The 15,438-nt window shown below is 31.2% G+C and overlaps 1 protein-coding gene across 1 annotated transcript in view; it reads left to right on the plus strand.

Moving 5' to 3' along the window:
- LOC145260463 (protein kinase C and casein kinase substrate in neurons protein 1-like) overlaps positions 1–13,719 on the plus strand; it is a 143,003-nt gene extending 129,284 nt beyond the window's left edge. Inside the window, exon 10 of the mRNA XM_080118542.1 lies at positions 11,970–13,719. Coding sequence (XP_079974668.1) covers positions 11,970–12,076 — 107 coding nt within the window. The 3' untranslated portion in view covers positions 12,077–13,719. The remainder of the gene's footprint in view (positions 1–11,969) is intronic.
- The last annotated feature ends 1,719 nt before the right edge of the window (positions 13,720–15,438 follow it).

The following is a 15,438-nucleotide window of genomic DNA, read 5'->3' on the forward strand; positions in this document are numbered from 1 at the left end:
ATTCAAAACTGGCTGCCATTTTTAAAAAGAAGACTAAAGTTGTAACTATATTCACCTCTGCTGGGAACAAAGTCTAGTGTCTGGTTCGATGCTATACTTGTCCTTAGTCGGTGAACAAGAAGTCAATCTAGACTGAAGCAATTTTTAATTTTGTTCCAGTTCAGAGTGCCCCTTATTGGGGACCTGGATACTTCCCATATTAAAAATTGACCTTGTGCCTAATTTTTCCCTTGTGGAGAGAAAGTAAATAAGAAAGTTTGTATTCATCCATACAGAGATTTTGAGAAATAACCTGACATAGTTTAAAAAAAAAAAGAAAAAGAAAAGAAAAAAGCAATTGCAAGTAAGTACATAACCAGGCAACACTGGGTTGGGACAGCTAGTTTAATGATAAACTAGATATAATGATGCCATTGCTGTCTTCAAAATGATGTTGCTTTGTGTAATTATTTATTTTATTTTAATTTTTATTCAATCAATTTTTGAGGCACAAAAAAATGACAAATGTATCAAGTTTTTTAGTTGATCTGTCTGAGCTCAATTGTGATTCATTTCCAATTTTGTCCCTTAGTTTCCAACTTAATCCAAATCTGGTGTAAAGTATTTTGATAAAGAAATTATTGTATACTGTATATCTAATATTAATTGCCTGCAAGAAAGAAGCATGTTTTTTTTTCTTTGTTTAAAGCAATTTGATCTTTTATCTTAATTTGGTGTGTTTCTCTTTTGACTAGTTTAGTTAAAGGATTTTTTGTTTGTTAAAAACTAGTGTTTTTTTTTTTTAATATTTTTATTTATGAAGTATCAAATGTTTCTGAATGTTTTTTTTTAGTCTAAGTTTTCTGTGTTTCTGAATTTTTGAGATAAGGATTGATAATTCATATTATTTTGACTACTGTTCTCATCTTGAGTGTTGTTCTCACAGCATTTCGGCCGGTGTAACCTCTGGCCTTCTTTAGATGTATCTTGAACTCTGGGAATCTTTCTGTCTAACTAGGGAATATGCATGGAATTACAATTCAGTTATAAGTGACACTCTTCTGAAGGTTGAAGGTTCAATACTCAATGTGGGCGACACTTGGAATACAATTGTGAATTATTTAGGCTCTCTACATGATCATAGCTGAAGGAACGAGAGCCTCCTACCCCATGTGGATTAAAATGAAGAGTTTCTTTCAAAATTCTGTGCAGATTTCTGAATTCAACAGGAAGATTTTCAAATTCTACAAGATATACCTTAAGAAGGTCAGGGGTTATATCAGCCGAGATGTTGTGAAAATAACACAATAAGATGCGTACAATAGTTCAAATAATCTAAATAAGTTTTTCAGTGTTATTCAGAAAACAGAGTACCATATTGTGTAAGCCATAAGTTGATCTCAGCCTTATTTTTAAAGTTAGGATTTGCATAGACTGGTTCATCATCTCGTCGAGGTAGTATCATAGATCTTTTTGACTCTCATATGCCATCTCACTCTATCCTCAATCTAACCAATTAGGTCTTAGACTGCATTGTGAGTCCTCTGTTAGAAAGTAATGAAGTGTATTTCAATAAGTCCTTATTTACTTGCTTCCACGCAAGCAAAATGTTTTCGGTTACTTTTTTTTTTTTTTTTTTTTTTCAAGATTTAAACATTGCCAGATGACATCATAATAGATATGGCATTGCTTCGGATGATAACTAGTTAGTGAGTTGCATTTATTAATAAGTAGCCTGGGTGCCCAGCGTTGTTCGGGTGAGTTGAGCAAAAAAAAAAAAAAAAGTGGTAGTAGGCAGGCAGGTTTGAACCCGTGACACAAAGGTGAAAAAGAAAGTGAAAGAAAATCTGATGTCTTACCTCTACTCCATGACCCGACTGGAAGTTTGGAACATTAAAATTAGGCAAAGTCAATCCAACCGATACGATGACTTGCAAAAATGGCTTGCAAAAAATCGACCCCTCCTTCTAGAAAAGTGCCCAGTTGAGACTGAAGGAATTAATGTTTTTGGCCAATTTTTCAATATTTGTTGTCAGAGACGTCAAGCTTCAAAATAATACCAATCTCGTGAAAATCCATCGCGTCTGTCAAAAATTTCAGGCAGACATACAAACATAAATACATATATTTAAACAGACAGATGAGATTTATATTATTAACTAGCGAGGGGTATCCGGCGTTGCCCGGGTGTTTAGAGGTGTGTGTGGTTTTGGGTAAATCAAAACTTGGGGGGGGGAGTAAAATTAAAAAAAGTTTTGATAGGTGAGTCGAACCCAAACCCTTGAGGCGAAGTTGGAAATTAAAGTTTGAAAAAAAGAGTGTGACGTTAACCATTGGCCTACCGCAAGATACTAACGGAAATGCGTTTGAATTTATTTAATTACTTAGACTTGGCAGGTGCACGTTTTAATGACTGCGGGATAGTATTTTATTTACTGTGGGAACGCCTTTTTTTATTTTTATTTTCCCAAGATGTTGGGGGGGGGGGAACAGCTGGTTCAAATTGAATTGCAATTGTTTGATATAAGAAAAATATTTCCACATTGATCAAAGCTGATTGGTTTCGGACATTTCCGCCGATAGACGGAAAATACAGCCAGAATTAGTGTCGTTTTTATTATAGGAAAAAGACTAATCCACAAGCGGCGAGCGACAAATGTTGAATATTTATCTTCCTGAAGTCGAGCAAATTAAATAGACAGGCGAGCTCCGTTGTTAACTCGGAGATATTATGATTTCTATGTGATATAAAAAGTTTTAAGTTGCGAGCCGACGAACCGCTTTTCTTAAAAAAAGCCTTTCTTGAACATACACAAAAAGCGAACATACATACACACATTTTCACTTTTATATATATTGATAATGATTGAGAATGAAATCGTATGCTAGTAGTAAACCAATGAAACAATGTTTCGATTCGTCTTTTAATAAAACAATTAAACTCGCTTCTCTGTTATTCTCTTAAATTATGCTCAATGGATAAGAAAAAAAAAGAATGGATTACATTTCTTATTGGTCAACCTATTATCTTCCATTATTAAAATGTAGCAACAGTGTTTAAATATATTGTGATGAATGTTTAAAGAATTGAACGTGTTGGGTAGCGTCAGCTTCTGATGTGTGTTGTGATACTTACATGTCATCGGGCTGAAAACATCCTGACTTCTGTATTATTTATCCATTTCATTTACTGCGGACGATTATCCTCATCTTTTTTAGCTGTTTCACAACATTTCGGCCAACTATTCCTCTTGCTTTTATCAAGTGGTTAACTATGATTGGATAGGAATGCTGAATCTCCTACCTGTATCCTCATAATTCCTATTTACAATGCCTCTCCACTGGACAGAGTTAGACACCAGGGTCGTTTTTTAACGTGGAGAAAAGGAACAAAAATAAAAATTGTCTCAGTCGTGAAGGATTTCTCCTCCACTGACAGAGAACAAGAAATTGAAGTGCAGCATCTGAAGAACAGATACTACACTTTGATCTTCTGTATCCTCATAGTTGCTGTTGTCATTCAACACTCCTATTCCGTCGCGGTTAATCACCCGACAAAGGCCAGGGGAATAGTTGGCCGAAACGTTGTTAAACAACTAAAAGATGAGGATAATAGCCCACAAATAAATAAATGGATAGATAATTCAAATTCACTTATCTCAAAAAGAATTCCAATTAATTGAATAATATCCTGACTTCTGTTGTCACACTATTTTACTCACGTTCACTCCAAACGAGGCATATCGCCACCTGGACATAAGGGGCTACTAATTTGGGACCATGCCTAAGAAAGATTAACAAGATGTTGGTTTACGTTACATTTGAATTTCTGCATATCAGTATGTTTAGGGAAGCAGGTAGCAGGAAACGGATTCCAAAGTCTAGCTGTTCAAGCTATTAGAGTAGAAAGCTTTCTGGCATTTAGGAACCTCAGAAGTAAAGGGGTGTGATGTTCTTGCTAAGCGGGTTTGTTGGGGATACATACACATTTACTGATACAAATAGAATGACAGTTTGAGTGATGTAATTAAGGATGTACAATAGGACGTTATATTTGGATCCATTAATAGGATTGTTGATGATTAGATAATATCAAATTGTCGGTTGATAATTGTGTGCATGTAGACTGTGCGGTTTTAGTATATCGAATGCGAATGTGCCAATCCAGAATGATGGACGATTAAAGATAATTTTTTTAAGCATAATTGAAGCAGATTTCCAAATAGATTTCTATGGCTGGGTTACATCAACTTATGTGTGAAACAATATGGTATTTTCAATGATTTTAGTTTGTAGAGAGTATTTATTCTGATCTGATAGATATTTGTAGAGAAATAGTTACTTAAATGTATGGATTTTTTTGTCACAGCATTGATAACCACCCCCTCATTTTTTTTGGGGGGGGGCAATAGACAAAAAATTGTCGTTATGCATGTTGCATTTAAAAAAAAAAATTTTTTTTTTTTTTAATTTTTTTTTTTTTGAAGTCAAATATTTGCTTCAAAATGAAATTTACATTTTTCTGACTAGATGAGTGTGTAGTGGGGAGGGGGGGCAAAAAAAGTTGGCTCTTAACAAATATTCTTTTATTTTAAAGAAAAATAGAATAGAAAAAAAAGCATTATGTAGTTTGAACATTAAAAAGAAAAAGTATCGCTTACTGTAACAATGGAGACAAAAATTAAGACTCACCAGCTTTGAAGTATGTGGACTTTTAAATGTCGGGTGGCATTTATTTTTTTGAATGAAAAACGAATTTGTGCTCATACTTAGATTATTTTTATAGGTGGCATTACTTTGCATATGTTAAGAACAGCTACTTTAAGAATGGCAAATTGGGAAAGATAAACGCTTTATGGGCATCTGAAAGAGAGCATTGCAGTTTGAGATTTGTCAGTGCTTATTGAAGAGGGGTTCGTTTTTTTTTCTTTACATCTTTTTTGAATCCTCCATTATTTGGCAAAAAACAAAAAAATTGCATTTAAAAAAAACAATTAACATTATACAAATTGCATTTAAAAAACAATTAACATTATACAAATTGCATTTAAAAAAACAATTAATGTACAAGTTGCATTTAAAAAAATGACAAAAAACTTTGAAATTTTATTTAAAAAATAATCAATTGTTTTGTATCAAAATAATGTTTTACGTTTTTATGACTAGATAAGTGTCTATGTTAGCGGTGCTCAAACTTCATACAGTCAGCACACACAGTACTATAGATACTTGATAACACACTGCATACAAAATAAGACTAATATCTTAAATTAACTGTTAAATATATATATATATAAAAAATAAAACCTAGCAAAAGTAACACTGCCAGTTGTCACGCAACTTGCAAAAGGAAAATGTTATTTTAAAAATATCAGTTCTTTTTTGTTTAATTAGAAAATACATAAATAAACAATAAGCTATATAATTATGAAATGCATAAATATGCAATAAGCTATATAATTATGAAATGCATAAATATGCAATAAGCTATATAATTATGAAACCTTAAGCTATTTAAAAGAAATAGATACAGGATGTAATTTTGAAAGTTATAATTCTTTACACAGTGTAGGCAGGTACTTCAGTTTATAAATATTTAAACGTTCTTTTCTTAATTTATTAAAGAATAGCTTATAGCATATCAAACTTATTTGAGTTTTTTTACGCTGAGACAGAATATGACAGTTAATTGGGCTGAAGTAATTTTACCCATTGCTGGAGAAGAGGGATTGTGGGTTCATACCTTTCCCAACATAAGCGACCTCCCTAGGTCTTAATTGGATTTTGATTTTGAATAATTAATTTTTTAGTATCTTTTAGTATCCATTAGGCCAATCACATACACCCTTTTATTGCTGATGACTAATAGAAAACAAAGCTGTTGGTTTATCTTAATTATTGGCAATCACAAACATTCACACATTCTTATCCATCTGCCTTGCTCGCAAAGCTAGCCTTTCAATCTGCCGGCCACTCTCTGTCAATTCTGTCAGACATCTTCGAATATTTCATGAACACAGAGGTAAAAAAATAAAAAAATCAACACTTCAAAAAATTTTTTTTTTCTTCCTCTTCGTGGGTAGACTTCAGGTTTGATTTGAAATTTTCTTTATTAGTTTTTTTTTATTATTTATTAAACAATTTTTTTATTTCAATATTTTGCATAATTTTGAAGGGAAGGGAATCTTATTGCTGCTTCTGCTTTGCCTATAGCAAGAACTTTGCTTCAGTAAGATATGAGAAAAGGGTTTTTAAAAAAATGGAATACTTCCTCCATTACACACAAAATTGTCTAAAATAAAAACAATTTTGGCAAGCTTTGACCGCGGGAACAGTTTCTTGGACTTGCATTCCATGGACCATCTTGTTGGACTGTTTTTTTTTTGTTTTTTTTGTTCAATTTTTTTTTCTGGATTTGGTTTGCATTTAGTACAATTATGCAAATATTGCAAATGTTTTCAAGAAATTAAGTTCTCCAAAACAATACCAGGTAACCAACCAGTATTTTCTTACAAAAGCCTGTGTTCTCAGTTGAGACAAATTGAACATATTCTCATATAAAAAAAACTCTGCCATATCATCCATGATTGAATTGAATTTATGGTGTTTGGCTAAAGTCAACTTTTTGTTGCAACCGCTTGTGGTGATACGGACATGTTGAATTTCTCGATGAATAAATAAATGTACACATAAGAAAAAAATAGCGAAATAAAAATTGGAGTGATTCCACCAAAAATGATCTCCATTAATGACACATCAAACTGAATACAAGTGATAGAATTTAATGCGGCACATATGATATCGAAAAACATGCAAGTAGAGACTAAATACTGACAATAGAAATGGGATTGGAATCATTGTTTCATCATGGAGAAAAAACTGATTATACAGATAATTCTTAAGGTGATTCCAATGTAGAGAAGTAACGGATATAAACGGATTGAAAGTAAAAACAAGACATAAAAGTGAATCTTACGTTTCTGAATTTTTGAGATGAGGATTGATTATCTGTTCTCATCTTTTAACGTGATTTTTCACAACATTTCGTTCGATGTAACCTCTGACCTTCTTCAGGTGTATCTTGTTGACTCGGGAATACCTCCGTAAAGTAAATAAAGGGTTCTGTTCAAAATTCCATCCAAATTCCCAAGTTCGACAGAAACATTCTTGCGTTCGACAAAGATACTCCTGAAGAAGGTCGGAGGTTACATTAACCAAAACATTGTGAAAATTACACTCAAGAAGAAGACAGTAGTCCGATGAATTCAAATAATATGAAATTGAAATGAATTTTTGGTTTCTTCTTTTTTTTTTCTTTTTTTTTTTATTATTATTTGTTATTATAAAGCTAACTTGCTCTCAATCCAGCTTGATGTAAGCTCCATATGACATAATATTTTGAGAAAAAAAAAATTCCCCTCTTCAAATGTGGATTTCAACTCTATATATTTTTTATTTTATTTTTTTAAGCAATCATCATAAAACTGTTAGCAATAGACACTCTACTAAGCTAATTAGGGAATGCATAAAACTTAGGAATATCACAAGAGTTAGCCAATACAGAACGCCAAAAATAACAGTGATACATGTTCATTCACACAATTCTGAGGCAGCACGTTCAGGACTGCAGAACATGTGAAAGGAGATCGCATATAAATCTTTGAGCAAACACCAGTGATTATGCAGAGGGTCTAATGTGAATATATGTTGTCGCAGATTTGGTCTGTTCAATCGCAGCACATGGAGGGGGTTAAGCATTGTGGTGGAGCAAAAACCATGAATATCTGTATGCAACAGAATCAACTGTTACGTTCCGGCGAGTAGACAGCAGATCTAATCTAAACAAATCATAAACTCCAGAGGGAACAGGGTCACGGCAGGGAATATGTAGTATATATCTCATCGTACAACACTGCAGATGAAGACTAATTTCAATAAAGAAGCATTCCTCATGCAGATTATATCATTTGTTCATATTAATGGTAGAACATATAATTTTTGGCCATAATAAAAATATGGCATTGTTGATTGCTATGCAAAGACAAAAATCCTTAGGATTAGACATTTGAGTAATAAGTGTCAGAATGAAGTTGATAATGTTGCACATGAAAATGCAGGTTTATCTATTTTGGCTGTTTAGTTTAGAAGTAAAGTAATATTCTGGATAAATAGTTTTCATTCTGGATGCAGGTTCAATTCCTGTAGTTATTGTCTAAACCATTCAATGTTATGGCGCTCCTTCTTAAGCATTGTAGATTCAACATGAATTCTGAATAAATGTTTTTGTCATTACCCATTAGATTAATATTTATCTTGTGTGGTTATCTGCTAATATTATAGTTTGTTATTGCTTCGAAAATACTAGTGACTCTCAATGAGAGTGCTGTAAAAACTAAAAAATTAAAAAAATATGATTAGTTTTTTTTTTTTTTCTAATATGTATACCCTAACATTGGATGTCCCTATTTACTTACCTCTGCACAAAGGCAAAGTTAAACTTAGATACCAGGTCAGTCTTATAGGGTAGGGTGACAATTCTCAAAAAAAAAAGGGGGGGGGGTAGTTCTGAATGAGACAAATTTCCCAGTCAAGAAGGATTTCTCCTCTGAGGATAGAACGGATGGTTCACTTTAAATTATTTATTTTCCAAAGCAATATGGTTATACAATTTTAACAAATATGACACAAAGGCCCTCAAAAATGTGAGGAATGGAGGTGCTGGTGATCATTAGCTGTCTGTCCTAAAGAATCGGTAGCTGTCACCACAATACCACATTTACTTGTGCCATCGTACCTAAAATCTCTTCAGAAGACTCAACTGGAACTAGTTTGTATTTTTTTATTTTATGTTATCTTTATTAAGATTTTCTGTTGAATGGTTTTGTCTCCTAGTTAAAAAACAAATCATATCTTAAAAATAAATAAAAAATAATCTCCCATATAGGTGTGGATTTGTTTATATATCTGTCACGTCTAGATGTTTTAGAAAAAAAATTATTATTTACTAATTCTCCCTGCAAACAAAATACTGTTGAACCCTCCCTTTTTTTGTAATTCATCAATCTATTTAATGTACAATGTTGGTTCAATGGATCACAGTTTGTCTCGTGTTGTCTCAAATCCTTGCCTGTTGTCTTGATTCCTGTTTGATTTTATTGAATAGTTCATGTTTCCCTTTATTCACTGGCACTGTCTTCATTATTGTGAAAGAGTGTTTAATGTTTTCCCTCCAGCCACAGCCTTTTTAAAATTCATTATCTGAATTAAAGTAAACACAATCAATCTAAATAGTTTGATTTACTTTATATAAATATAAACTTAAACTTTTTTCTTCGTAAAATGGAAAGGAAAAAGTCCATTTGATTTCAGCTTTATCTAAAATCTATTGTATTTGCAATAAAAGGTTTTAATCAATTATTTAGGGGTGATTTTAGAAAAATAAGTTGTTTTGCAAAATAAAAATTTTATATTTATCTACATGTTTTCCTTTCATTTTTCCCTCCTACATCTCCTCCCTCTTCCGTAATTTACTACATCCTTTTCTTCCATTTACTCCCCCATCTTTTTCTCTCATCTGCTTCCATATACTCCTTTCATCCCCCCTCCTCTCCTCCGTCATCTTTTTTCTTCTATATCAATATTGGTAACAATCCCATTACATTCTGGTTATAAAAAAATGATTTCAAATTTTTTTTTTTTTTTTTTACTCTTAAAAGAAAAAAACATTTTTGACTTTTTTTGTTATTATTAAATTTTATAAAATGTTTTACACAGTATTAGTAGTCAGAACCTTTTTGTATTTATTTTTTTTGTTTATTATTGTGAAAATAGATAGTTCTGTATGTTAAATAAAGCCATAAATTTAAAAATTCCATTTCAAGTTTCATTCATCTAAAAAAAAAAAAAAAAAAAAAAAAATGTACTTACATAGAAACAGCTTGCAAGATGGTAGTAAATACACACACATTATAAAGTGGAGGAGAAAGTGTCTGACGGGATGATATAATGTCTAGAAAAATCTTGTTACAGCATTTTTGAGTTGAGGTTGTATAATTTGCATTTAATTTATTTGGCCTACTGTTTTCATCTTTAATATTATTCTCTTAATGTCTTGGACAATGTAATGTCTGCTATTCTCTAGCTGTGTCTTGTGGAACTAGGGAATCTTTCTATGAAACTCGAGAATCTGCATGGAATTACAAACAAAACTCTTTATTTAATCCAGGGGGGGGGTAGCTTGTTCTCATACTGTCATCCATATCCAGGTAGAAGTCTCAAGTAAATGGTCAAGCTCAGTAAATTTTTTTATTATTTAGATTAGTGTTCTCATCTTGAATGTTCACATTTCAACTGATGTGACTTCCCACCTTCAGGTGCGTCTTGTCTAACTTGAGGATCTGTACGGAATGACTTGTGATGCGATGAATAAAAGTCCTAGTTAGTAATTAGTTCTAATTGAGTCTTCTGAAGATTGAATTCTTAGTACAAGCCATACTAAGAATACAATTATAAATTAAAACTTGTATCTGGTTATGACTGACAAAATGAGAGCAGGCTAGCTTCATCGATTAAATAAAGAGTTCTGTTCGAAATCCCATACAAGGCACACCTGAAAAAGATTGGAAGGTACATTGGTCAAACGTTGTGAGAATAACATCCAAACTGAGAACTGTAGTTTGAGTAATTCAAATAATATATAGAAAAATCCAAGGTGAAATAAGGTTCACTCAGTTTATGGTGTTTTGTGATAACATATACTTTCTTTTGTTATGTAAAACCTCATATGAACTTCCTGTTATATCACTGACGTTTAGCAACGTTGAACCTGGTGATTACTAAAATGGGTGATTATTTTGAGAATATTAGGTGTTGTATTGTGTTCTCCACTAATCTTGGCATTGTTTCCAGTTGTCCCATATCACTTGAATCAGACAATGCCAACTCAGGAGACATTTCACAATTATACATATCGCCACCCATACTGAGTCTCTTAAGACTGAATGGAGGCCTTGTATATGGGTTGAATAAAGTATTGTTATCTTTATCATAGAATTGTCAATTTTGTATTTAAAAAAGATGTTAATTTTATTGTTAAAGATTTTGTGTGGTAATATCTAGAAGAAAAAGTTCTATTGATGCTAATAAGTTTTCATCGATGTGATCTCCGACCATCTTTAGGTGTATCACATCAAACTCGGGGAATTTTTACAAAATTTTGAACAGAACCTTTTATTTAATCCACCAGGGTAGCATGCTTTCATTCTGTCAGCCATGACAAGGTAGAAATTTTGAGTAATTTGCAATTGTATTCTGAGCATCATCCACACTGAGTATTGAACCTTCGATCTTCAGAAGAGTATCACTTAGAACTGAATTTTTACAGAAACGTTCCAGAGTTCAACAAAATACACGTGAAAAAGGTTGGAGATTACATTGCCTGACACATTATGAGAATAACAGTCAAGATGAGAAGACTAGTCCCAAACAAATGAAAAGATTATATCAAAGGTAGCAGGTTGAAAAAGCTTATCATACCTAGAATTGTATCAAAATATATTCAAGATTGGAAATTTTTAATGTAACTCTTCAACACTCGTATCTTATGATTAAAAATTCTTCAGCTATTTTTTTTTCTACAATTGTTTCATTTTTTTGTTATCTTGTTTTTTTTTTCTATGCTTCTTTCTTTTTTTTTCTTTCAGCTTTTTCGTCTTTCCTCTCTTTCTCTTTATTTTACTTATTGTCTTTCCTCTCGTTTTACTTTTTTGTCTTTCTTTCTCACTTTTTTACATTTGTCTTTCCTCTCTTTTTTCCCTTTGTTTTTTTTTCTCTCCATCTCTCTCTCTCTCTCTCTTCTATTTATTTTCACTTTGATTTTGCTTCAAAAATCTCTTAAATTTTGATTTGTTTTTAAAAATGTAATTTCAACTTTTTCATGATTAAATGTTTTCCATCTCTTACACGCTTTCTCTCTCTTTTCCTTGATGCAGGTGATGTGTTCACCAAATTGTCTGATGCAGACGAGTTGGGATGGTGTAAAGGTCGTAAAGATGGACGAGTGGGCCTTTACCCAGCAACATACGTGGAACCACTGTAAAGAAGAAAATAAAACATAAAAATGGATGAAGACTGTAGATAATATTTGCTAGTGTCTGTTTGGCCTTCACAAACCAGTTAATATTTTCCCTTTGCCTTACCCTGAGCCATTCCTGGAACAAGCTCAATGTCTATCTCTCACACACATACACACATACATGCAAATCATGGGTGATGAAAACCTGAATCATTTCTGAGAATTCTTGTTAAACCCACCCATGAAGATGACCGTCAGGATATCAGTGAATGTTTTTCTACAAACATTTCAACTTTTATTGTAGAATTGACTTTTTTTTTTTTCTTCTCCCTTTTGTCTCTGACCCATGTTCAAATGACGTTTTTGATTTAGAATTGATAATGACGATTTGTATTAATAACAATGCCATGCCAATAATATCATCTGTGATTATAGTTCCAAATGTATTTCAGAGCAATATATACATATAGTGTATTTTATGCAGCTTTTTTACTGATGCTAATATTTGTCTTGATATTATCACTAAACAAACGATTTATTTAGCCTACAAGACTGAGAATAAAAAAAGTACACCACAAAATGAAAAATAAGACTTGTACAGTTATTTGTACAATTTCAACTTTCTCTAGACATTTGGTTCATTAGTGAAAAAGTCTAACATGTTAGACAGTTCTTTTCCTGAGACACAAATTTGCAAGAGCCTCATTTTTCACTATGCTGTATTTTTGTTTATTCCCAGCCCCACGGACTAAAATTGTTTATTATGTGAGAATACCTATACAAATATCGGCATCAACTAAAAAAGCAGTGTACTAGATGACATACTGTCAGAAATAAAGTCCAATGTTTAACATGATATATATATATATATATATATATATCAACTACCTTACTAAATATTAACCTCCTGGTATTATTCCAAGAGAACTAAAATTATTGTAGAAGGCAAAAAAAAAAAGCATATTTTTTATTTTATTGATATATTTTATATATATACATATTTTTTTTTTTTTAATCTACAAAAAACGAAAAAACAAAAAAAATGGAGTTATTTACACATCTATAAATTTAACATATTTGAAGGAAAGAATTAATATATTTGTGTATATCCCAAAAAAGGAAGAAAGAAAAAAAAAAAAATGGAGAAAAAAAAAAAAGAATGAAAATAAGACAATCGAATATTTTTTTAAATTAAGGAATTAAAATGGAGAAACAAAATAAATACAAAATGGACTGATAATATATATATAATGAAAATGAAGTTCATTTCTTTTTGTCTTTTAGATTTTTCTCTTGGATTAAAAAAAAAAAGAAATTTGTTTTAATAAATATATAGGAATAAAATCTCTTCGATTGAAATAGAGATTTAAGTTTTATTTTTTGTTTTTTGTCTTATGTTAAATCCAGATTCAATTGTTTCAATGCCGTGACAAAACTTTAAAACTGCCAAAAACCCCATAAGCTGCCATTACAATGACTAATATAAAGATTTTGTCTTTTGCAATTTTTCTACAAATCAATAACTTTTCTTGTTCTCTCCAGACTCTTTATATATATATATATATATATATATATATATTGAATTGTAATTCCAACTGTGTATTTTAACATAGGTAAAGACAATATTAAATATTTTATAATTATTTCCAAACCTGGGATCATGGGAATCCTTTTGAGTTCTTATTTTTCTTTGTTTTCAGCCTCACCTAAGCAAATACTAAAAGGAACAATTGAGTGTTAAAGTGTGTATGTACATGCATATGCATTTCTATGTGCTTGCATATATACACACACACATATATACACACACACACATATATACACACACACACACACACATATATTCAATAATAAAAGATGTTTTGAAATGTGCATAAACATGCCTGTAAGAATTTTCACTTGTGAAACTTGACGTCATTTTATATATATATACACACACACACACACACACACACGTGTGTGTATATATATATATATATATAATTAGTATTCGTTCATTTCAATCCTGTTTTGTTGAATAAAGTAGGTATTCTTTGTCTATTTCATCTGTTTCTTAAAGTTATATCATAGACTTGGACTTTGTTTATTTCTCCAACATGCGACAACCTATTAGTCATCTTCTTGAGCAATTTCAAAATGTACATTTAATCAAATTAAATTCAAGAAGCAAAAAATGTGAAGAGATCTTTTTAATATTTAATGGAAAAATATATGGATTTGCAGAAATTACCTGACAACATTCCACCTGAATCGTGTGTAGATGTGATCCAATCAGTTATGCTTATACATGAAATCATCGGAAGCAATTTATGACCAATTAAAAGAGCGTCTCCTTAACAAAATTATAACTTGAATTTTTCCACCTTCAAGTGTTTAAAATCAACATATAAAGTTAGCTTGTCAGATTTTTAAAGTTAGACCTAAACAAAATTCAAGCTGACAAAAAGAAAAAAAAAAGAGATTAAAATGACTTCATTGCATCCCAGACAACATTGTGTAAGTACAGTTCATGAACCATATTTTCAGACTCTGTGATTAAAACTAAATGAGGTATTAGATCACATCCAGTCCAAATTTTCTTTTTCATTTAATGCCAACAAGATTTCTTGTGTATAGGGGTGAGCACGCTTCATATTTGATTAGAATATATACAAGTTTTACATTTACTTCAGAAGATAAATACATTTGACAAAAGCTTGAAGTATTCCTAGATTTTTAAAAAGAATTATAAGTAGATGTAATAGACAGTTTGTATGTGTATGTTATATATATTTAGGCAGCATTTTTTGTTTAATGCAAGTTTGATTAAACGAGTGACAATTCCTGTTTAGTTTTAGTTTTGATTATTGGCTTTCCAATTCAAAAAGGTGGATAAAAAAAATAAACAAACAAGAATCCTCACTATTGTTTAACACGTGTGTATATATATATATATATATATATATATATATATATATATATTTTATTTATTCTCTATTCCTATATATATATATATATTATATATAGAATAAACAAAACTCAATGCATACTAGACACTTGATTTCTACCTTACTGGTCACATTTAGGTCTAGAAATCCTACAGGAATAAGGTTTTAGCAGTCATTTCTAAATGAAGAAAATATATATGCTATAGAAAATCAGAAAAACATTGACATTATCAGTTTCAAATCCAAAACAAAGGGGACCAGTATCTGTTCACCTATGTTTGACTCTCTTCAGTCTTTATTGTAAATAAACAGAGGCTGAAAAGAGTCTGACAAAGGTGACCAGATATTGGTTCCCTTTGTTTTGGATTTGAAACTGACGATACCAATGTTTTTTTTTTTTTTTTTTTTTTTTTTTTATTAATCACACAAATATAAATAAACATACTCTTGTTTTATAAA

Source organism: Euprymna scolopes, chromosome 36 (assembly GCF_053919585.1).
Source record: "Euprymna scolopes isolate OS-2025 chromosome 36, ASM5391958v1, whole genome shotgun sequence".
Classification (NCBI taxonomy): domain Eukaryota; kingdom Metazoa; phylum Mollusca; class Cephalopoda; order Sepiida; family Sepiolidae; genus Euprymna; species Euprymna scolopes.